The 24,177-nt window shown below is 29.1% G+C and overlaps 3 protein-coding genes across 4 annotated transcripts; 2 read left to right on the forward strand and 1 right to left on the reverse strand.

Moving 5' to 3' along the window:
* The first annotated feature begins 13,129 nt into the window (after positions 1–13,129).
* LOC111307429 (uncharacterized) lies at positions 13,130–14,498 on the forward strand. Its single transcript, XM_022905447.2, has 3 exons — positions 13,130–13,356; positions 13,668–13,797; positions 13,884–14,498. The coding sequence occupies exons 1-3, from the start codon at positions 13,203–13,205 to the stop codon at positions 14,446–14,448; spliced, it is 849 nt and encodes a 282-aa protein (XP_022761182.2). The 5' UTR covers positions 13,130–13,202; the 3' UTR covers positions 14,449–14,498.
* Positions 14,499–18,590: 4,092 nt separating this feature from the next.
* On the forward strand, positions 18,591–20,793 carry LOC111307430 (pentatricopeptide repeat-containing protein At3g12770-like). The gene has a single exon (XM_022905448.2). The coding sequence runs from the start codon at positions 18,658–18,660 to the stop codon at positions 20,584–20,586; it is 1,929 nt and encodes a 642-aa protein (XP_022761183.1). The 5' UTR covers positions 18,591–18,657; the 3' UTR covers positions 20,587–20,793.
* A 92-nt stretch (positions 20,794–20,885) lies between these two features.
* LOC111306771 (putative folate-biopterin transporter 8, chloroplastic) lies at positions 20,886–24,177 on the reverse strand. Of its 2 annotated transcripts, none has more exons than XM_022904669.2 (2): positions 23,324–24,177; positions 20,886–22,663 (listed from the first exon to the last, which is right to left on the reverse strand). In XM_022904669.2, the coding sequence occupies exons 1-2, from the start codon at positions 23,838–23,840 to the stop codon at positions 21,513–21,515; spliced, it is 1,668 nt and encodes a 555-aa protein (XP_022760404.2). In that variant the 5' UTR covers positions 23,841–24,177; the 3' UTR covers positions 20,886–21,512. The 2 variants fall into 2 exon arrangements, with proteins under 2 accessions (XP_022760404.2, XP_089607925.1); XM_089751799.1 differs by having other exon boundaries at positions 20,893–22,652; positions 23,324–23,517.

Below are 24,177 nucleotides of genomic sequence, written 5' to 3' on the forward strand. Positions count from 1 at the left end.
TACAAGATTTAATTTTAAATTTTTCACCATTTAGGCTTAATTTTAAAAAAACCTAGAGATTTTTTAGAAAATTTATTATATGAAATTTTTAATAATCTCATCATTAGATAATTATTAATCAAATCACAAAATTTATTAATTTATTAATTTTTATTTTTATTTTTTAAATTGAAAATAAATATTAATTATTGTTATTAAAATTTTATCTAAATTTTTCCTCCATTTGAGTCAAACTTATAAATAAATTTCTCCTCTAAAAACTTTTAAAATTTTACCATTTGTCATTCTCAAAAATTTCATCATTAGATAATTATTATTTATTCTCAAAAGTTTTATTAATTTCTTATTTTATATTTTTTCTCTAATTCTCCTAAAAATTAATCATACAAAAAAATCATCAAATAAATAAACAAATAAAAAAATAAATAAAAACTAAATAAAATACCAAAAAAAGGAAATCAAATCGGCTTTAACGACTTAAAGGACTCGATTGCATGAACAAAAAAGTAGCTTAAATGATTGGGAAATGGCTCATAATTCATCTTGGCTTGGTTCACAGATGTGTGGAAGAATCAAGTCACAATTCGGGTTGCGACTAGGTCGGACTCATAAGTGGTAAAACGAACAGGTTAACCAAGTTAATAAACCTTCAAACGATGCCGTTTTTGAATGGTATAAAATCCTAAAATTTATTTCTCCCTTAGAATCCTCATGCACACTCTCTCTCCACTTGTTTTTTTTTTTTCTCTATCTCTCTCCATAACCTATGAATAATCGGATAAACATTCATCGATTTCTAGAATTGACTGTAAGAAATTAGGTATCTTCGTCAGTTTTGGATTTTACGTCGGAATACCATCAAAAAATTCAATCTTCGTCGAAATATTTAATCAGATTTGGAAATTTCTAGGATTTCCCAAAAATTCCAAAAAAAATTTAAAAACGTTAATTCGACCCTTCAACCCTTTAAACTCCTCTTTCAACCTAGTCAAACTCATAATTGCATGAAAACCTCCTTAAAAAACTTTGACAAAAGCTTTGTATTCCTTCCAAAAATTTCATGCTTGCTTTCTAACTACTTTTGTATTTTTTTACTGCTCTCTATGTTTTTTTCTACTAATTTCTTCTATTTCACTACTGGCTTGTTATGTATGTTTTCTACTAATTATTAATAAGTTTATTTATATGTGAGAATCCCAGTCTAAATGGTGCTTCAATTTAGATTAAACTCTTGATAGAGTCTATCAGATAGTTGGACTAGGACTGAATTTCATTATTATCTTTTTTTAAAAAAACCTTTTATCCAATCAATTGAATCCTCCCAAGTTTTTGCCATTTTGTTTTAACTTTTTTTATATTTTTAACAGATAATAATAAGATAACTAACCCTAAAATAATAGTAGAGATAATTAAAAAATAAAATAATAATAATAATAATAATATTTGGGTCGGACTTGATTCGAGTTTGATCAAATTAGACCCAGTTGATTCAGTTCCAATTATCTTGGGCCTAATTATTTCAGGTCTAGATAAAATAAGATATCTATAGTTATCTCTATTTGCACATTTCCTATGCAACAGAAATTGTGCAAAAACATAAACAATCTATTACATCCAGCCATGGCTTGACAATAATTACTAAATTTCAAAACTTTAAAGATTCACATTTTGAAATATTCAAGAACTTCACAATCTGACAATTCGCAATGTAAGTTGAGACTCAAATATTCACAATTTGAAATTCAAAGGTTTACAATTTAAAAATTCACAAGACTTTCATATTCATAATAATTTTTAGATTTGTAAAAATTCAAATTCTTAAAAAATTTTTAGATTTGCAAAGATTTTAGATTCATAAAAATTTAATTCTTAAGATTTCAGTTTTGCAAGAATTTGATTATCAAAATTTTAGTTGCGCAAGAATTTGATTTATAAATTTTTTAGATTTGCAAGAATTTGATTATCAAAATTTCAGTTTTGCAAGAACTCAGATTCACAAGGATTTGATTTATAAAAATTTTCATATTCACAAAAATTTCAAAGTCACAAGAACTCAGATTTGTAAGAATTAAGATTCGCAAGATTTTTCAAATTCACACAAATTTTAGAGTATCAAAAAATTTTCAAATTTGCAAAGATTCTTAATTTCGCATTTAAGATTCACATCCAAAATTTGCATCTAAGATATTCATATCCAAAATTTTAATTCAGAAATTCGCATCATAATTGCAAAGATCACATTCAACATTTAAATATTCACATTCTACTATTTTGGAGATTCACACCCAAAAGTTTAAACATTTTCATTCGAAAACTTTAAAAATTCACCCCATGTGTCTTTTTAAATCATTTTTTTAGGCTTCTTCTATCTTTTCATTTTCCTTTTGCCCTATGAATTTCTTTTCAAAGAATTGCATGAATCTTTTATGAACATTATCATTCATTATTTCAAATTATGATATACATTTCATCGATTTATTTTGGGGTTGTAAAAATAAAAAAGTATAAGGTGAAATAGGAAGAAAGGTAATCAATATAAGAATGTGTCAAGTATAAAAATAAATAGGCAAAGGAACAAACTAAAAGCATATCACTAGGGATGAGTATTGAATGGTATAACAATATCCAAACAATGAATATTCATACAATTTTAACATTAATCTAGAATTTTTTTTCAAAAACTCATTCCATTAACTTTCGAAATCATTTTAAGCTCATTAAACTTTGCCTAAGCTTAAAAGGATCTTTAGATGCCTTTAATCTTCTATATATTTGATTGCCCATCCAACTCTCAGCTCAAATGTTTTTCTACCCAAATTGTCCTTTTGAGTTTTCAATTTAAGTTTTCCTTTTTTCTCATTCTTTCACATTTTTCACTTTTTTTTTTACTTTTCATTTTTTCACTTTTTTCATTTTTCATTTTTCATTTTTCATTTTTCATTTTTTCATTTTTCTTTTCATCCATTATTGATACCTCATACACATCAATCTCTAAAACACAAAACATAGCACGATTCCATTACTCTATCAAAGCATGTCTTAGCCTAACATATGATCATTCAATTTGAGCATTCACATTTGATCAAAATAAACTTTTAAGGGTTGTAATATAGGCTATGGTGATAGGTCATAAAAGAAATGGATAAAATAGGCTCAAAACATATGTTTAAAGGATTCAAACCGAAAGATGATTTCCAATCATGTGATGCAATTTGGTTATTTGCCCCATTCCACATCATTTCACTACTTTTTTTTTCATTCATCTTATTTCTCACAAAAATATTCTCATTACTTTGCCCTAAATCATCTATGGCATTTATTTTTTTTCTTTTTTTTTTTTATCTTTGAGATTTTTTATGATTTTTTGCTTTTTTTTTTTCAAATAAATTTTTTCTAAAATTTACTCAGTATGAATGGTGATTCTTGATTAGAGTTTTTTTTTTTAAAAAAAAGATCATAATAGGCACGAAAAGGATAACAATGGATAGTTTTATGAATGGTAAAAGAAAGATCATCTCAAGTGTGAATGCTTTATTTGAAGATCATCCATTAAACAAAGACAAACTCATGGATCATTATGAAGGATTGCATATCTTTAAGATATATTTATTTTATATCTACTAGCAGCTAACCTTTTTTACTCAAATAGTTTTCACATATTGAACTTTATCAATGCGAATGAGTTTCCAAAATTAAATCTTAGAATTTTTATTATCATTATCTAAATATTCATCATTTGAAATTTGAGAATGGGAATAAAAAGACATGAAAAAAATAAAGCATGAAATAATGGTTTGAATGAAAGAGAAAATGTAATAAAATGCATCAACTTGCCTTTTTTTAAAATAATAAAAAATAAAATCTTATTACATAAAAAGAATCCTAACATTACTTTAAAATAAATTTCAAAATGATAAGCAACTTTTAACCAGCCTTAGCATCCTTGTCTTTCCTAAAATTATACCTCTGTGTAATCAAACGAAGGGTTTTTATTGACATCTGATCCCATTGATTCGTTAAAGTTCATCAAGTTTTTTCAGATCAAACTTTGCACCTTGTATTTGAAAGCGTGGCAAGTTTCAATAGAATGACCCATGTTCCTATTATGGTAATTGCATGTGACATTAGCATCATACCATTTGAAATAGGGTAGTTTTAATGGTTCTAGAATTACTAGAGATACCAAGTCATTCTTGATCAATTCTAAGAATATCTCAGTATAAGTCATGAGAATAGGATCAATGTGGGCACTTTCTTGGTTATTCTACGATTTTTTCAAACCACTCACTTGATTGTTAAGTTTAGAAGCTGATGTACCTATATATAGGTATTTGATATGCTAATTGGTAGGTTAGTGGGTAAGTTGGTTGTGGATAGGGATGGTAAGGGACCTGCACAATACCATTAATTATGGGGTGGTAAATAAGATGAACAAGAGATGGATGTGAATAATAGCTTCTTAATTGTTACCCATCAAAATTTATAGTTTGGGCTTCGATTTCTTTCTTTTTAGGTAACCTTTCTCTCTTGATGGTTTTTCTTTCCTTAAGCTTGCCACTCTTGATAGCATTTTTAATAATTTCTCTTAAAATCATCATATCAGCGAAGTTTTCATTGGATTCTCTATTATCTTTTCGTAGTAAAGAGATTTTAAAATACTTACAAATAGCACTGTAGTATTTTTCTCAGTCAAAGGTGGCTGAACTTGAGTAGCTATGTTCATTCACTTTTGGGCATACTTCTTAAATGATTCATTCACCTTCTTTTTTATATTCTATAAGAAAAGATGATCAAGAGCTAGATCTATTATACATCAATACTAATTGATGAAGTCACAAACCATCTCACTCTAGAAATGAATGCCAGTCCTATCCAGCTGGACATACCATCAAATAGCAGAGCTAGTAAGATTATCTTGGAATATGTGCATTAACAGCTTTCATTATTAGCATATGTAACTATTTTTTGATAGTACATGATAATGTGGGTTATTGAACACCTTGTATCATCATATTTTTTAAACTTTGATACTTTGAACTTCGAAGGAATGATGACGTTTGAGACTAAACAGAGCCTTACAATATCCATGGAATCATAAAAACCAATTTCTTCCATTACTTGTAACTTTTCTTCAAACATATTCATCTTCTTATCCGCTATTGAGTTCTTCAGTGACTCGTCTGCTTTTGTTTTTAATTTTTCTTTTTTCTTGAAACTATCTAGGTTGAGAATTTAAACTGGCTTTACTATCGTTTTAGTAAAAATAAGATTTACATAACTTTAGTAATGTTTTGAATTTGAAGCCGATGGTATTTCAAGGTATGTATACCCTATAGGGTATGTGAATTGCTGTGGAGGTGCATCTTGTGTAGACTGGGCTTGATACGACCTATAATTAGAAGGATAAAGAGGATCAACAACATCCTGTGATGGATATTTTTATGGGCTGGCATCTTTTTCTATAACTTTCCCTTTATTTAACTTGTTTAGAGCTTTTAAAATTTTACTCAAATCCTAATCAAGTTTTTCTTGGGCCTTTTTTATTTTTTTCTAGATGATTTATATTTTTCAGTTCCATTTGCCTCGTTCAAGCTCTGGTGTTATATTGATGATGAAAGGTTGATTTGGATTTTTAAACGATAGAGCTATTTTTGAATCTTGTACCATAATTAGCATGTTCATGTTACTAAATGTGTATGCGAAGAAGGTTTTTAACCTAACTTTTTTAAGAATCCTATATGTATGCATGAATGAATACCTAAACAATGTATGTACTGACGTGTCACATTATGATGCATGGATCAATACATATGTTAGTGATGCTAGATTAAGGATATAACATACAACTTAACAATAAATAAAAATCAAATAGCATTTGTCATGAAGGTAATTTGAATGAAACTCAAAAAATCCACTTATATGTTCTAACTAGGGTTACATTCTAAAGATGGGTAGATATGGCTCTAACTTAAGGTTGGCTTCTTATATTTTATTACATGTGGTTTAGGTTAAATCTAAAGATTTTTAAATAGTTCTCACATCATTGTCCATCACAGACTAGTGAGACACTCTAATCTTCGCCCATCATAGGCTATACATGAAAATGATTCAATTTAAGTGAGAGTATTTCGCTAGCCATTGTAGAGATTATCATTTCACAAGAGCATACGTACTTTACTCCCTCTTAAAAAAGATAGAACCTGGGTATAAAGCTCATGTGATACACATGCATATGATAATGTATGTGAAAGAATAATTATATATTTATTCACAATTTTCACAAAACAAGTTAAAGAATAAAAAACAATAAAAATAAATGTAAACAAAAATGATGAATAATTTAAGACCATACAAACCAAAAAATAAGATAATTCAAATTAATTAATGACCTAACTCTCGGGGTCTTCAATGGAGTTACCAAACTCTCATAACATATAAATTCATAAATCTATAGTTAGACTTAACAAGAAGAGTCACCACCAATCTTTTTTTAAGGTATAATTGGCCATTTAATGATTCTATCTTTTTAAAGAGTTCATATGCTTGACTAAGAGTCCCTAAATAATAGGTTTTGACCTTCTGAACAGAATTAGATTCAGGAGTTTGGTTACATGTAGATAAGGTTATAGCATCCCTACAATGCCCATCCTAAAAAATGGTACCATTTAATTTTAAATTGTCCTAAAGGTTTATGATTCTAATGGTCTTAAATTTAATATTGAAAATAACTTTTAAGACTCTTTATCAATCTGGTAAAAGTATTAAACATACTTCATTACCTTAAAAGTATTCGAGAATCCCATTTGTTTTCTTGAAAAGCTCATTTGTTAGAAAAACTTAATCATTTTTTTTGTTAAATTTTGTTTTATTAAAAATATATCTAATCCTTCCATCATTTGGGTCAAAATTAAAAATATTTTTTTACCTACAAATATCTTAGATAATCATCCATTTGCGATTACTAAGAATTTTATTCTTGAATTTTATTTTTTATTTTACAAGTTTTATTTCTAAATTTTCTACTATCTGGGCCTAATTTAGAAAAAAAAAACCTAAAGATTTTTTTAGAAAATTTATCATTTTAAAATTTATAAGAATCTCATCATTAGATAATTATTAATTCAATCCCAAAATTTATTAATTTATTATTTTTATTTTTTAAAATTAAAAATAAATATTAATTATTGTTATTGAAACTTTATCTAAATTTTTTCTTCATTTGGGTCAAACTTAGAAAAAAATTTTCTCATCTAAAAATTTTTAGAAATTAATCATTTATAATTTTCTAAAAATTTCATCATTGGGTAATTATTATTTATTCTCAAAAGTATATTAATTTCTTATTTTATAATTTTTTCTCCGCTTCTCCTAAAAATTAATCATACAAAAAAATGAAAAAATCAACAATTACATAAATAACTAAAACCATAAATAAAAAAACAAATAAACAAAAACTAAATAAAATACCAAATAAAAGGAAATTAACTTGGCTTTAGCAGTTTAAAGGACTCGGCTATAGGAATAAAATAGTGGCTTAAATGGTTGAGAAGCAACTCCTAATTTAGCTCGGCTCCTCTCACAGGTGTGTGGAAGAATCGGGTCACAATCTAAATCGCGACTGGTTAGACTCATAAATGGTAAAACAAACAAGTCAACCAAGTTAATAAACCTCCAAACGACATCATTTTTGAGTGGTATAAAATCCTAAAATTTGTTTCGTCTCCCTCAGAATCCTCATGTAGTCTCTCTCTCTACTTTTTTTTCTCTCCCTTTATCTCCACAACCTATGAACAACAGAATGAACATTCACCAATTTTTGGAATTAGCCACTGAAAACTAGGTATCTTTGTCGGTTTTTAGATTTTTTGTCAAAATACCATCCCAAAATTTAATTCGTTGAAATCTTTAACCAAATTCTAAAAATTTCTAGGATTTCCCAAAAATTCCAAAAAAAAAAAATTTAAAACATTAATTTAACCATTCAACCCTTCAAATTCCTCTTTCAACCTAGTTAAAGTCACAATTGCACGAAAGCCTTCCCAAAACCTTCTGAAAGAGACTTTGTATTCCTATAAAAAATTTCCTACTTACTTTCTAACTATTTTCATTTTTTTTACTTATCTCTATGTGTTTTTTTGCTAATTTCTTCTGTTTTAGTTTGTTGTCTATGTTTTTTGTTGATGATTGACAGGTTTATTTATAAGTAAAAATCTCAGTTTAAACGGTGCTTCAACTTAGATTAAACTCTTGATAGAGTCTATCAAATAGTTAGATTATGACTGAATTTAATTATTATCTTTAAAAAAAAAAAACCTTTTTATCCAATCGATTGAATTTTCCCAAGTTTTTGCCATTTTTTTTTATTTGTTAACAGATAATAATAAGATAAACTAACCCTGAACTAATAGTAGAGATAATTACAAAATAAAATAAATATAATAAAAATAAAATATCAACAATTAAATAATAATAATAATAATAATAATAATTGGGTCGGACTTGACTAGGGTTTGATCAAATTAGGCCCAATCAGTTCAGGTTTAATTATCTCAAACCCACTTATTTCAAGTCTGGACAAAATATGGTGTCTACAATAAGAAGTAAATTTTCGTCAATTCCATTATCTTTATTAAAAATTAACAAAATTGAAAATACAATAACAAAATTTCATGAAATTGGAGTATGGTGATAAAATTCAACATTAACTTATACTACTATAGTAGTAAAGTTGGCGTTAATCCCTATATCAACTTTGGTTTTGACTTTTGAATAGTATAAATATATTTGCTTTTTATGAGTTTACATATTATAAGTAAAAATTATAATAATAATAATAATAAAATATCTTTCAATTTATGTTAAAAATTACATTAATGAAAGAAATTAATGAACAAAAACAATCAAACAAATGAACTAACATAAAATTGTACTAAACTCATATAGAACCTGAATCTGAATCTAACTCTAAAGGTTTTTTTTTTTTTTTTTTACATATGTATAGAAAATATAATTACAAACTAAATATATGATCATTAATTCCTAGGGCTGTAAACGAACCAAACATAAATGAACAAATGTATGTCTTTGATTTGTTTGTTTATTTTAGAGGTATTCAAGCTCGATTTGTTTTCAGTAAAAAAATTGCTCTATTCGTTTGAGTTTGGTTTGTTTAAATGATAATATATTTGCGCTCAGTTCGTATTCGATTCAATTAAGTTAAACGAGCTTATTCATGAATATTAAGCAAATATATTTACGAATATATATATAAACAAATATGTTCATGAATAATAAACAAACTATGATTAAATAAATTTAAAAAAATAAATCCTAAACGAATATAAACGAATCTTAAAATAAGATTAGATTAAAGAATGAAAACATAATTTTGTTAGTATTATTACAAACAAACAATAAACGAATGAGTTTTAAACAAATTTTAAACGAATTTGTTCACGAATATAAACAAACCGAACATATTTATATTTTTTTCAATTCGTTTAATAAATGAATATAAAAATACTATTTAAAATCGTTTGTTAAACTTAATAAACGAATAAAAATTGAACATGTTAATAAATTTATCAAAAACTCTGATCGTTTACATCTTTATTAATTTCTTATAGTAAGATGTCAATTAGTACATTTACCATGAACTAATGTAAAAGTAATTGGGTAGAAGGGAAAAAAAACAAAACCTTTTTTTGTCCAAATTAAAAAAAAAAAAAACAAAAAGTTATTTGTATTAATGATGTATATTGAGCTATCACTTTGAATAAGATCGATATCAATCACGCTTGCTGTAAGGATCAAATCGACTTCACCATTTGCTATCAATCTCTAGCAAGCCAATCTTGAATTGTAGATAACATCGTATAATATCAAGATGTGGGGAATCATACATACTAATTCAAGTATTATTTCCTTTTTAATCCCAAAGAACAATCAAAATCTATCTTATCAAAATCAAAAGCTTTAAAGCTTAGAAACATTTAAAATTGCCTCCACTCCTAGTGAATTTCTGACTCAATCAAAAGTTGTCCATAAAAAAATTGTTCAATGAAAACACTCAAGTCTCACTTTTGAAACAATTTTAGAATAAAGCAATTTCAAACTTGACTCATACACTTTTTTTTTTTTTTGGGTTTACCATGAATGAAACAGCTAAATTGGAATACTGAACTCATGTAATAAAGGTAAGACGGGATCTAATCACTAAAAATCGATCTTAATCTTGAAAATAGGAGAAGAAGAATTACGATTGTTGGGTATCGAATCCTATCTTCTAGGAATTCATCTTCTAATGAAGGTGGATGAACTATTTGAAGTATCTCGAGTTCATATAATCATTGAATTGAAGTATTTTGATTCTACAAAAATGGGTTATAATTTGATTGAATTTAGGCGAATCAATTTGCCAAAAGGCTAGGGTTTCTAGAAACATATAAGCGTGCTAAAACATTCTCTTTCAATTAAGAAAAAAACAAAAGGGGATTAGTTTAACTAATGCTGCTTGAGAACCCCACAACATCCCTAATCCTCTATCCTAATCTTAGTAATCTACTTTGACAAGACATGAAGAAATAAAATTAGCAAAGAGATAGGAACCACATAAAACTCTTACACTTTTACCCCTTTCTAAATAAAAAATTAATTACCAATTAAATTACTAAAAGCTCACATGCTTAGCTGTTAAACAATGTTTGAGCAGTACAAGTATTTCAAAAGAAGAGGCTCTGAGGCTGGCTTTCAGCTTCACCTCCTTTTTTTTTAGTGCGAAAATCCGTACATAACACGGATTATTAGTGACTAATTTGGATTAATTAAATAAAACAGAAATAGAGTGACAAGTGGGGGTACAAATTTTCTATCACACTAGGGTTGTTAGCCCTCCACGAAAATTGGTCACAAGGCAACATATATATTTGCAAGAGATGAAATGGGAAAATTTTCTCTTGGATTTATATGTCTTCTTCGAGTTGAATATGCTTTGAAACTATGTTCAAATATTTGATTCAATCAAATTGACGCATGATCTTTTTAATCAATGGGTAGAATTTGAATCTTTAATTCCTTTTTCAACTTAAAAAAAAAAATGTTACTGTCTTGTTTGGTATAAGACTATTAAGAGCCAATCCAAAGAATTTCATGATTTTAATTATATGTTCTATGTTTGGACTATAAGGTTTTATATCATGAAATCAATTGATTTTCAAAGGGAAAAAGGGAAATACTTTGTGTTTTCTTGTAGTTTATTTTAATGTTTTAGATTTCCCAATTTCCATTGTCTCCCATGTGCTAGAATCTCTCAAAGCATTTATGAATTATTCTATTATGCATTAGTTAAAGATTTTTTTTGCTCTTAATTTTCTTTTAATTCTTGTTCACATGGAATCATTTATTATTTGATATATAGCACATTTAAAACATGAATAAATTTTCTTCCACTACAACACACATGATATTCATTCTCATACCTTAAATTTTAATTATAAAAAAAAGTTAAAATACAAACAATAAATCAATTTTATTTTTTTATTAAAAAAATTACTCTTAAATTACCGTCAAGATATCATTGAAGTGACAAATGAATAAGTTCAAGTTCGATTATTTTAATTTCGACCAATTTCAAATTCTTATCTTTTAAGTTTAGAATTTTTTGAATGTTTTTAAATTTAGTTTAATTAAGATTATTTATAAATATTACATAAAATGTAACTATTTGATTTTTTTATTTTATCAAATTAAAACATTTTGAATTTGAATTTTCTCATTTTTGAATCATCAAATTTCTTTATCAAACCGAGTTTCGTTAAGACTAAGTTCATGTTTTTCACATGGTCATCTTTACGAATTTGCCATATCTTTTCATGCCTTATGAAACAAAACAGATATTTATGAGATTATATGTAATTATTGAATACAGTTGCTGTGGCTATTGAAGATTGAAGGGCACATTGAATTCTATGCATCCACTGGCTGAAAACAAACTTGTCTTTGCAGACAGAAATCTAGAACATAACACCTGTCCATGGTGACGTTCAAAAAACATCAAACACTTTGAATATTTTAATGTTCCCAATACCCAACATGGAATCCAACAAATTATTTTTAATTAAGATTTAATGGAGATTGCTTGGATCAATCTCCTCAAGAAGTAAGCAAATCCAACACCTGGAAAATTTTCGTTGGTCATCCAGTAATTTTATGTTTAAAAAATTTTCCACCCACTTTGTAGTAATTTTTTATTTATTTTTGTCATATTATTATGCTTTTTTTGAAGCTGTTAATTCCTAGTGTCAATGTGCATAAGCCCTAGCTTATACGTGGCATAAAGCTATGGCATTCCTGTTTCCTTTTGTCTCTCTCTTGCATCAGCAAATATATGCTAATTGGATAATGGTCCTTATTAGAACATGTCACCCAATGCCTTAACATTCCCAATCGTTGCAATTCAATGATATTGACTTTAATATCCTTGGAAATTTTCTTATTAATCCATTTGTATTTTTCAATTTCTTATTTTCAATTAATTTCAAGTAACTTAATAGTGATTTTTTTTTTATACATGGGAGACTATAGCCAAACAATAAAAAAAATTGCAAAGTTTAGAATTCGAACACCAAATTTATTAAATTCAATACTAAATTTTATTATTATAGTTTAATTTTATTTAATTTGATTGCTTTTTGGATAAAATGAAATTGATATTTTATGAAATATTTGGTTAATGTAAATGAATTTGTTCTTAATTTTGTTATTTTTATCTAAAAATTAATAAAATTGAAAATATAATACTTTCAAAATTCAATAAAATTGAAATATAATGACAAATTTTAATATTACCTTTTTCATTATCATAAATTTCATTTTTCCATTCTTAAAATCCAATATCTCAATGAAAACATTAAGAACACTTTCTTGATGTAGAAAAATGTGACAACCATTTTGAGGTTACATGGGTCATTTGACAAATGATGATGATATCTTAGAGATCTGTACCATAACAAAGAGAAAAGATTGGGATGATTTTGAAAATGACTGATGGGGTGAAGCAAGAGGCCCTCTTTAGTGCATATATAAATATGTGACACACTAACCCCAGATTGCATAGAATTTGCTAGCTAGACAAAAAACCTTCACCTTTAAGCATTCAAATCAAAGGGTATAGCTTTTCTTGGTTTCTTTTTATTCCTTTTTACATGTCTTGGACAGTGATGGCAGGACATTTGGGTTGGGGTATTATGGAAGAAGGCTGGAGGAAAGGTCCCTGGACAGCTGAAGAAGATAGGCTGCTTATTGAATATGTCAGAATACATGGTGAAGGCAGATGGAACTCTGTTGCTAGGCTTGCTGGTAAGCAAACATTTGGTTTTGGAGATTGGAAGGAAATCTTTGCAAAATTTGGCTTACATAATAGATGGGAAAATTTAGAAAAAATCGAAACTATATTTAATTTAATTAGTTTATACAATTACTCTTAAAATGTGATATCCAATATATGTGGATTCAAATATTAACGTATACAATTTCTTATTTCTAGGCTGCGGCCTTTTTTTTAGAAAAAATAACAAAAATCTATTTTTGGTGATTCAGTGATTGCTAATAATTGCATTGATCTAGGCATGTTGATCTTTGGAATAAACATATAATCTCTTTTGGTACAGGGTTAAAAAGGAATGGAAAGAGTTGCAGGCTGAGGTGGGTGAATTATTTGAGGCCTGACCTTAAAAGGGGCCAAATAACCCCTCATGAAGAGAGTATAATTCTTGAACTACATGCAAGGTGGGGAAACAGGTAATGATCTGAATTCTGAACATAAAATTTTGGGTTTTTTTTTCTTTTATCCAGATACTTAGGAACTTGAAACAACAAATTTTCAGGTGGTCAACAATTGCAAGAAGCTTGCCTGGAAGAACTGATAATGAGATCAAGAACTACTGGAGGACCCATTTCAAGAAAAAGACTAAAATATCACCAGATAACTCTGATAAGGCAAAAGCTCGTTTGCTGAAAAGGCAACAATTTCAGCAGCAGCAGCTACTGCAACAACAACATGAACAGCTGCAACAGCAGCAGCAACAACAACAGCAGCAGCAGCAGCAGCAGCAGCAGCAGCAGCAGCAGCAGCAGCAGCAGTTACAATTGAATCAATTTGACATGAAAAGGATCATGTCTTTGCTTGACGAAACTGAACATAGAGCTCCATATGTGCCACAGCTGAGGCAAGAAATGGCAGCTACTTCATACCCCAACACAACAGATCAGGAACACGGCTTCTTCTATCCCATGATCAATGGCTACGTTTCTGGTACTGGTAGTGATAGCTCGAACGAGGAAATTCTTTGGGATGGTTTGTGGAACTTGGATGATATCCATGGAAATTTTGGTGCGGCATGTGTAACAAGCAAAGCTAGTTTGCACAATCTAGTGACCCCTTTCTGTTAATTTCTTTGCTGAGTCGTAGTTTTAGTCACTAAATGAGAATGCTCTCAATTAATTCCTACTATCAAGTCCTAGTCATTTTAGTCATCATCAAATAAGAAAATCTGGAGCCTTAGCTTGATGATTAAGGTGTGAAAGTTTTAAGTTGTGACCAATGCAAATTATGCCTAATTATGATGTAACCTATTAATAAAATGATCCAATTTTGCATGAAAACAAATAGCGTGTTTGCTTTATTGGTTGAAAATTTAAGGACAGCAGTTTCAACACCACATAATCAATTTCAGTTATTTAATTCTGTTTGGTCGATACTTTTGTTTTTTATTTTTTATTTTTAACTTTATGTGTATAATTATTTTTTGCAAAAAAATAAAAAAATTGTGATACGGCTTAGACCATGTTTAACTTTATGTGATTAAAGAATTTTATTAATAATTTTAAATACAATATAATGACATGATATAAAAATAATACAATAAAATATATAAAAATAACACGATTTAAAATTTAAATAAAAATCATATATAAATTTAAAAATAATTAAAAATCGTATTTAATATTTTGATATTAATATGAATTATGATATAATAATTTTCGTGTTTTATATGAATGTATGTAAAATAAATTCAACATAAATACATAAATTATCTAATTTAACTTTTCTATATTAATTTGTGTTGCACTTTCAAATTCTCTTTGCAGAAACATTCTTTAAAAAAAAAGGCTCAACATATTATACTTTATGAAGATCCTTTATGAGTATAATATCACAGCTAATCCTCTTGTGCTGGCAGATCTTTCTGCCATGCACTATCAAATAAAAACTATTTTCATCAGTTCTTTGATTAAAGAAATAGTTATAAAATATATTAGAATATAATCTAAGATTAGTTTATTTTATCATTTTAATTTCAATTTATAAGCTAAGGTTAAAACTAGAACAGGTTAAGACTGGAACTATACAATAACATAGGTTAAGAGTAGAACTAGATTCTCTTGAGTATTGGGCTTTGCTTCATGTATTATTATTCAATTTTATTTTGCCAATCCTCTCTCATCCTTTTAAAATTCCCAACTTCATTAACTTGCTAATGCAAAGATAATTTCACTTAATTTGACATTTTTCAATTGTTAATTCTTATTTGTAAATTTTCGTATCATATCTTTGATATTTCGATCTATAATTAAATCTGATAAAATTAAAATTCATTCATATTTAATAAGCGAAGTCTAAAAAATAATTTCGTAATAAAATATGTATAATTTTTTTTTATCTTCAAATTATGATTTTTTTGCAAATAATCTAAAACTTAAAAAGATTTTGTGTAGTAGAGTACGATTTTTAATTAATGGGTTTTTTCTTCATTTAATTGTTTTTTTACAAAAAAAAAAAAAAAAAGTTAAAGGGCATAAAAAAACCGCTGAATTATAATTAAAAAAAATTATCTTAACCTTTATTTTTTTATTATAATCAATCAATCCTTCTAATATTTATTTATATTCAATTAAACCCTTATTTAGATAAAAAGTTAAGATCATTCATTTTTTTACCAACTAAGATAAAATTCATATGATATCAATAAAATAAATAAAGTTTACCATGTAGGATAGTTAATATATGTGAAAATTAAATAAAATAAACTTTTCTTTTTTACTTTTCTTTTTTTTTCTTCTCTATTTTTCTCTCTATCTCTCTCTAAGATCCTTTTTAAGGATTTAATTGATTATAATTCAAAAATTAATTGATCTAATATTGATGTGTGATTAAATTTCATTTAATTAAAAGTTTAATTGAATCAAAATTAAAAATTAAAAATTATAATAAAATGTTAAAAGCTTAAATAATTTTTTAATTATAATTTTGGGATTTTTTTTTTTTATTCCTTAGCCTAAAAAATATCATGCGTCAGACTTAGAATCTCAACTTAAAACTCATATCACCATAGCCACAACACATCACTTCTAAAACTCTTTAGCACACTTATGTCTTGTCTTCGCTGTCGACATTCCACAATTCTCCAACAATGAATTTCCTTTAATTATTCTCTCCTTGGATTGTTTTCTTTTCCCTTATCTGCCTTTAATCAAAGCATAAAATTAATGCCCAAAGCCAAAAAAATTAAAGCATCAGGTTATACCAAGTACTGTGAAATAAGTACAATTCCGTTGTCGGAAACAAAAGTTGGGAAGTGACTTAGAATCAAAGTGCTGTCTTATTTTATTATTAGTAAATCCTATGTTAAAGATTAGAACTGGATTCTCTCTTGATTGCATTAATCTCCTATGCTATCTTTTTCTGATTTCCTTCTGTCATATATTTGTCATTTTCCTAGGATTCATGCTACTTGTTTATATACTAGCTAGTTAATAAATTAAACATGTAAATCTTAATCCACCTAATTCAAGATAAATACGATTAATTTAAGATTTCTTAATTGACTTAGACTCTATTTCGATGGACGATGAGTTTGACTGTGGTAAAATTAAAAATAATAATAAAAATTATTGTAATTATGATTGAAAAAAATTTATTATAATTACAATTAAAAAAATTAATAAAAAATTTATATTGAATGGGTTTCATCATTTCATTAGAGTTAATATTTATATTCAACTGATGATATAGTAAATTCAATCGTACCACACCTTCGAATCTAAACGGTCACTTAAAAATTTATTGGAATAGATTTAAATATTAATTCATGTAATTTTTTCCTTATCTTCATATTACAACTTTTTTTATAAAAAAAAATAAAAATTAACTTTTTTTATGATATCTGATTCTAATTTTTAATGTAATATAAATATGTAAAATTGGATTTCGTATTTCATTATAAATGAAAATCTTTCATTCTAAATCTTAAAAGGCAAGACTCACTTAGCAATAAGCGAATAATAAATCTTGCAATTTGTTTTTGTTAATGATGATAAATATATGGGATCATTGTTATATTTTTATTTCGATAATTTATAATTATAAAAAATATAAAATAGGAATAGGGATCAAATCACCAATATGGTGTATAATCAATAATCAAAGAGTGTTACAATTAAATTCAATGCTTTATAAAAAAAAATAATAATAATTTATTCCAAATATTGGACAAAAATGTAATTAAGCACCTTTTTGATTTAAGCAAAATTAAAAGAAAAAACTCCATTATTAAATATTAATCAGTAAAAAACAAAAGATGAAAGCATATGGATGTGGAAAACTTTTGAAATCAGTACAATCCATGCTTGCTTTAGTAGTTAGCAATGTCCCCCTTAGTTTTTTTTTTTTTTTTTACTTTATAAAAGTTGAAGTGAAGTACAAACAAAGTGGCATAATATTTTATCATTTTATTTCAATCAACAATCCCATGTTAAGATTTGAAGCTAGATTCACTTTTGCTTGCATTTCTAACATCAAACATTAAAACTTTGCCAATCTATGATCATCATCATTTGGGTAGTGTATTTTTATATATAAGAGTTTATTTTTTATATATTAATATAAGAATATTTTTAATTTAATAAATAAGATAAAAAAATTATCACATGATTTATTTTAAATTATTTTTTATTTTTAATATATCTTATTATATATTTTTTCTTACTAATTTTGATAATAAAGATTAAAATTTTCTATAGGTGAATATGATAAATTTATCTTATCATAATATATGGTTAGCAAATTTTAAAAATAGTTGGTAATAATGTATTGGTTCGACTTTTTTCAGTAAAAAAAATTTTTTTTTATTTCGATTTCATTTTAATTTCAAGTGATTATTTATTAAAACTCTAAAACAAATCAAATTTATCAAAACATTTTATGCCAATTCAATAGCATACAAAATTTGATTAAATTTATTAATTAATCAATTTGAATTCGAGTGAATAATATAATTATTTATTTGAATATTTCGTACATGACATGCATTATTACCTTAATTATATTTGATTAAATTTAAATTATTATTCAATATTAATAATTTACATAAATCACAAATATAACATGAATGTATACCATGTAGACGATATTATAAATTATATTATATGAGTATTTTTTAAAATTTTATTTTTTTACTTAAAAATATCAACCTGAACTTTAGCACTAAAATTAAAATTGTCTTATTTTAATCTTAATTTTTTTGGGTTTTAAATTTATAATTTATAACCCACCTCCTCCGACTCTGTGCTATCATTGTCACCATCACCGCCAAAATTCAAATGCGACTCACCTTCTTCTTCCCCCTTACCCGTAACCTATTTATCCTCAAAACCAGGTTTTATTACACGTCTGCCACTGTGCTGGACTCGCCTTTCAGTCTCCTCCATTTCCTCCATCTCTCAGCTACCCATGAATCTCACCAACTCAACAAGCAAGCCCACGCTCGAGTTTTCTTATTTGGGCTCACTCAAAACCCGTTTTTAGCCTCAAAGCTCGTCTCTTTATACGCCTCTTTTGGACACATAACTGAGTCGAGAGCTGTTTTTGACTCAGTTGAAGACAAGAGTATTTATCTTTGGAACCTAATGATCAATGGGTATCTTAGAAGTTACTCATATATTGAAGCTTTTGATTTGTTTTGCAAAATGGGTCATTTTAATGCAAAACCTGATGATTATACATTGGCAACGGTTTCGAAAGTTGCTGGCGAAATCAGGGACTTGAAAGTGGGGAAATTGGTTCATTGCCAAAGTATAAAAACTGGATTTGTTTTGGATATCGTAGTATCCAATTCTTTAATATCAATGTACGGAAAATGTGGAGAATTTGAGGCGATGAAGAAAGTGTTTGAAGAAATGTGTGAACGAAATGTTGGGTCTTGGAATGCGTTGATTTTAGGGTATGCGAATTCAGGGGATTGGATATTGCAGAAGGATTTGTGGGAAATTGTTAGAAATATGCAAATTGATGGAATGAAACTTGATGAATTCACAATTTCGAGTCTTTTATCTTTGAGTGGTGCTGAGGGTCCTTGTGTATGTAATTATGGGAGGGAACTTCATTGTTATATTTTGAAGAATGAACTGGATTCGAGTTTTGGTTCACATGTTCATTTGGGTTGTTGTTTAATCCATATGTATTCGAAGAGCAGTAAAGTCTTGATGGGTAGAAATGTTTTTGATAGAATGAGGTTTAGAAACGTTTATGCTTGGACAGCAATGATCAATGGCTACGTGGAAAATGGAGATTTTGATGAAGCGCTGGTTCTTTTTCGGGAAATGCAGTTGAGTGATGGAATAGAACCCAATAAAGTCTCTATTGTGAGTGTTCTTCCTGCTTGTAGCTCCTCTGCTAGTTTGATGGCAGGGAAACAGATTCATGGTTATGCAATTAGAAAAGAACTGAGCCATGTTGTGGCTTTGTGTAATGCGTTGATTGATATGTATTCTAAATGTGGGAGCTTGAATAGTGCAAGACAAGTTTTTGAGAATGGTTCATTCTGTAAAGATGCTATATCTTGGACTTCAATGATTAATGGATATGGATTACATGGAAAGGGTGAAGAAGCCATAAGTCTGTATAACCGGATGCTTTTGCTTGGGAATAAACCAGACACGATAACATTGGTAGGGGTGCTTTCTGCTTGTGGAAGGTTGGGATTGGTAAATAAAGGTCTTAGTCTTTATAACACAATAACAAATGAATATGGGATGAAGCCAACAGTTGAGATCTGTGCTTGTGTTGTTGACATGCTAGGTCGATCAGGACAGCTTGATCAAGCATTAGATTTTATCAAAACAATGCCTGTTGAACCAGGGCCAAGTGTTTGGGGGGCTCTTGTTAGTGCTTCTATAATGCATGGGAATATTGAGATGCAAGACCTTGCCCATAGGTTTCTCATTCAGTTAGAACCTGAAAATCCTTCAAATTATGTCTCACTCTCGAATTTTCATGCTTCTTCCAAAAGATGGGATGCTGTCGCAGGATTAAGAAAAATGATGAAGGAAAGGGGTTTGAGAAAGGCACCTGGGTGCAGCTGGATTAACATTAATGGCAAGACTCATTGCTATTATGTAGCTGATAAGTCACATCCTCATTCCGTTTCGATTTATGAGATACTAGATGGTCTCAACTTTATAATGAAGGCAGCTGGTTATCCTAGTGATTTTGAAGAGTTGACACAGATCACTAGTCAAATTAATTGCTAAGAGGCTCTGCGCGGTTTCCTTTGCAAGTGGAGTCGATCACTAATGAGTTGCATGGTGTTGTGGATATAATTTCTCCAATCATGATCAAAGCTCAATGAGTCTATCACCATCCATAGAAAAGTCTCTGTTTCGGGTTGGTTTTATTTATAGCATATTAATTCTAGTATTTATTTATTTATTTTTAATAAAGAACAATAATTTAAAGAATGGTGCTATCCATAGTGTATGCCATCCATCCAAACCAAGCCAATGTCTATTCACTCCATATCCTCGCAGTTCCCATTTTCAATCATAGTAAGAAAATCTATCAAGAATCTGGAGGAGGAAAATGGCTAAAGAGAGACCAATAGTAAAGACACAAGTGCTAGAATTGATAAATGGCTCTTTTCTCATTTTTCTCAAAATAAGATATTTCTTATACTGCAAACAACATAACCATTTAAAATTTCTGTTACAAATTCATTTCATCTGCACATGAAGCAGGAACTTTCACAGGCCATACTGAATCTATGGTGAACCTCAATGCATACCCTTTCCACCACTAAGACAATACAATAATATGATTGCAGCCACAGCCTCATCATCGTCCTTTGTTATTGGCTTTCCAGATATCTGAACTTGGTTGGCAACAGTAGCCAGTAATGGATCAGGAACCTTGGTCAGAATATATGTTCACCATTTCAACTAAATTCCAAAGCATGCATGGTGATCACCTTCTGCAGTCAGAACCAAAAAACAATGTTCAAAAGCAAGACCTTTATGTACATGGAAAAACTGCTGGGTGCACAAAGATGATCTGAGCTCAATGATGGTAATTCACAGATGGTGACATCAATTCAATAATAAAGGACTTCAACTATCCAGCATTTTTCCCTTTTTAAGCTCATGCACATAAGAAGTTCTCACTGCCAAATTGAATAAGTTCTCTACTTTTGAGCCTCAGATTCTCTTTCTCGGCGGTAAACAAAAACTGAACCAACCACAACTCTTCCAATCCTTCTGTTTCTTCGATTCCTTTTACTTAGACCTCTCTTTATTCCCTTCTCAACAGGCTGAGACATAGGTACTTGATGAATCAATCCTAAAGGCAATAGTGCTGCAAGAAACTGTATTAAAATTCCTACAGGTAATCTTGAGTAATCTCCAGACTTTATTCCAAGCAAAGCAGCCAACCCAACTCCCCAAAATCCACTAATAATTGATGATAGGCACAATGCTGATGCTAAGAATGATGTTAGAGATCCTTCGCAACCCCTTGGACACAAAGTTGCCAGTAGCACCGAAAAAGGAAGAACCTTAAATTGCGCAAGAGTTTCTGCTAAACCAGAAAAGCAAAGGGCAAATACTTCATTGGGAATTCCCATACCTAGATTGATGTGTCTTACTAAAATGAGGTCAAGAAGAAGTGAAGATGCATACAAAACCTGTACTGCACCAATCAATTTCCTCATGGGAATTTGTTTCCAATAACGATCATAAAGCACAGTCAAGGAAAGAAGCATCAATTGGCCAATTACTCGTGACATTCCAATAACTCTAGGATCAAAATGTAGACATTGAGTTTGATAACAAAAGAGTGAGCCTGACAGAACAGGAACCATGGCAATAGAAGCTACTATCCAAGTTAGTGGTCGAAATATGCTGTCCTCACTGATGGCAATCATAAGATCAGAGAGCTGTTTTCTGATATTTTCCAAAATTGATTGTCTTGTAAGAATGTGATCTGAAGGTTGGGCTAAACCAAGACATTCTTCTCTTGCTGATAAAGATATTGCAAGCTGAAGAGATAATAAAACTGAAAAAATGAGGAACATCGTTCCAGGTGCTGCCTTGAGTAAGAAATATCCACCTAGTAAGTTGCCCAGGATCCCACCAGTAGCTAAAGCCATGTAGGCATAAGATTGGAGTCCAGTAATTCTATGTTTTTGGCCAAACTCTGTCACAAGTGCATCCTTTGTGACTTCTGTAATGGATGCTCCAAGATTACTGAAAAGAACACATGCCATGAGGGTGGGAAGGGCTTGGCTGGCTACCGGAATCAAAGCCAGTTGACCCCAAGACAGGACCTGCAGAAGGACTGAAAATTGGATTGTCAGCAAGGTTCAGTCAGTTTTTCAATCAACCAACTCAAAACTTCTTGAATTTAAGATGGTAGAATGCTCAATTAGTGTCCTAGCTGGTTTCTAGCAATAGTAGACAATCTGCATGACTTAAAAATTCAAAACATGCATGATAAGCTAGTATATGGTTGTTGCAAATTTTGTTCCTATTGTTTCCATAACCAGATTCCAAAATCTAGATTCATTTCCTGTGTATATATCATGACCAAAATTGACAAATTTTTGTGCTTATCATAAAGGATAAGTTAGCTCAGTTTGCTAAATTCAATTCTTTCCAGAATCTGAAACACTACCTTTTTATTTTCTACTGCCCTAGAAGTTGGAAATGAAGTTCGGAATAAGGAAATAGAGGAAGCAAAAAACAGAATCCAAGGCACAGTTAAATGGAAAAATAGGAAAAAAGGTCAAGAAATCAAAACCAGATAAAGGAAGGAATAAAAGAGCTACAGAATACAAACAATTGATCTGAAAACCATCAGCAATCACAAAAGATTTCAAATAAGAGAACACAAGGTCACAAGAATAAACTTTTCGATAGAACCAAAAGAAAGAGAAGAAAAAATGTAGTAAAATTTATCAGGAAGCAGACTTAATGAGAACAAGAGATATTAACTGACCTCCAATGCAAATATAAGGTATTCTATGTGCACCCCCAATATAGAGAGCATCTGAGAGAATTCCATAAAGAGGCTTAGCTACCATGGGGAGATTACCAGAATTCTGAATAAGCTGCAATGTTGAAGGTTGCAAGTTAAGATTGTGAGCCATGTGGAAGTTGAGAGCCAACCATGGAAAACATCTAAAACCTTGAACCCAGTATCCCAACCCACACAAACCCAACATTTCTTGAAAACCTTCGAGGGATAAACCTTTACTCTCCTCACATTCCTTCCTTTTCTTGCGTTTCCTGACAGAAACCTCATCCTGGTTGGTTACTATAAAATGGTTTTTGAGTTGGGTTTGGGATTTTATATCCTTGTTAACTGTATTGCTGTTAGGATTATGATACTGGGAAGGCCTGAATGTTGATCTTAATTGAAAGTTTGGTAACTTTGTGCATCTCTCCTGGATTCTTGAGATTTTTGGATTGGTTAAAATTATTGGGTTTTTAAAGGAAATTACTGGGTAAATCATGGTTTTGGCTGAGGCCTGAACAAAGATGGCAAACAAATGGAACCTTCCTGAACGAGGTTTCTTTATATGCAGAGACAGAAGATATTGATCAGAAATGACAGAGGGAAATATATAACCCACATTCTCATTTTGAACAAAATGTTACTCTAATAAGAGGAAAGAATAAGAAAGTTATTAAAATTCTGAATAGTTTAGAGAGAAGAGAACGATCTAGAAAAGGCCTTGGAAGAGGAATCACAGCCTAAAAAAATAATAAGAGAGAGAAAAAACAGAAACAAAACTCTCGATTGAAGACTTGAGAGAAACGAGAGAGAAATGGAGACGATTCCATTTTTTG

This window comes from Durio zibethinus, chromosome 22 (assembly GCF_047325235.1).
Source record: "Durio zibethinus cultivar Kanyao isolate XHJ-2024 chromosome 22, ASM4732523v1, whole genome shotgun sequence".
NCBI classification, from domain to species: domain Eukaryota; kingdom Viridiplantae; phylum Streptophyta; class Magnoliopsida; order Malvales; family Malvaceae; genus Durio; species Durio zibethinus.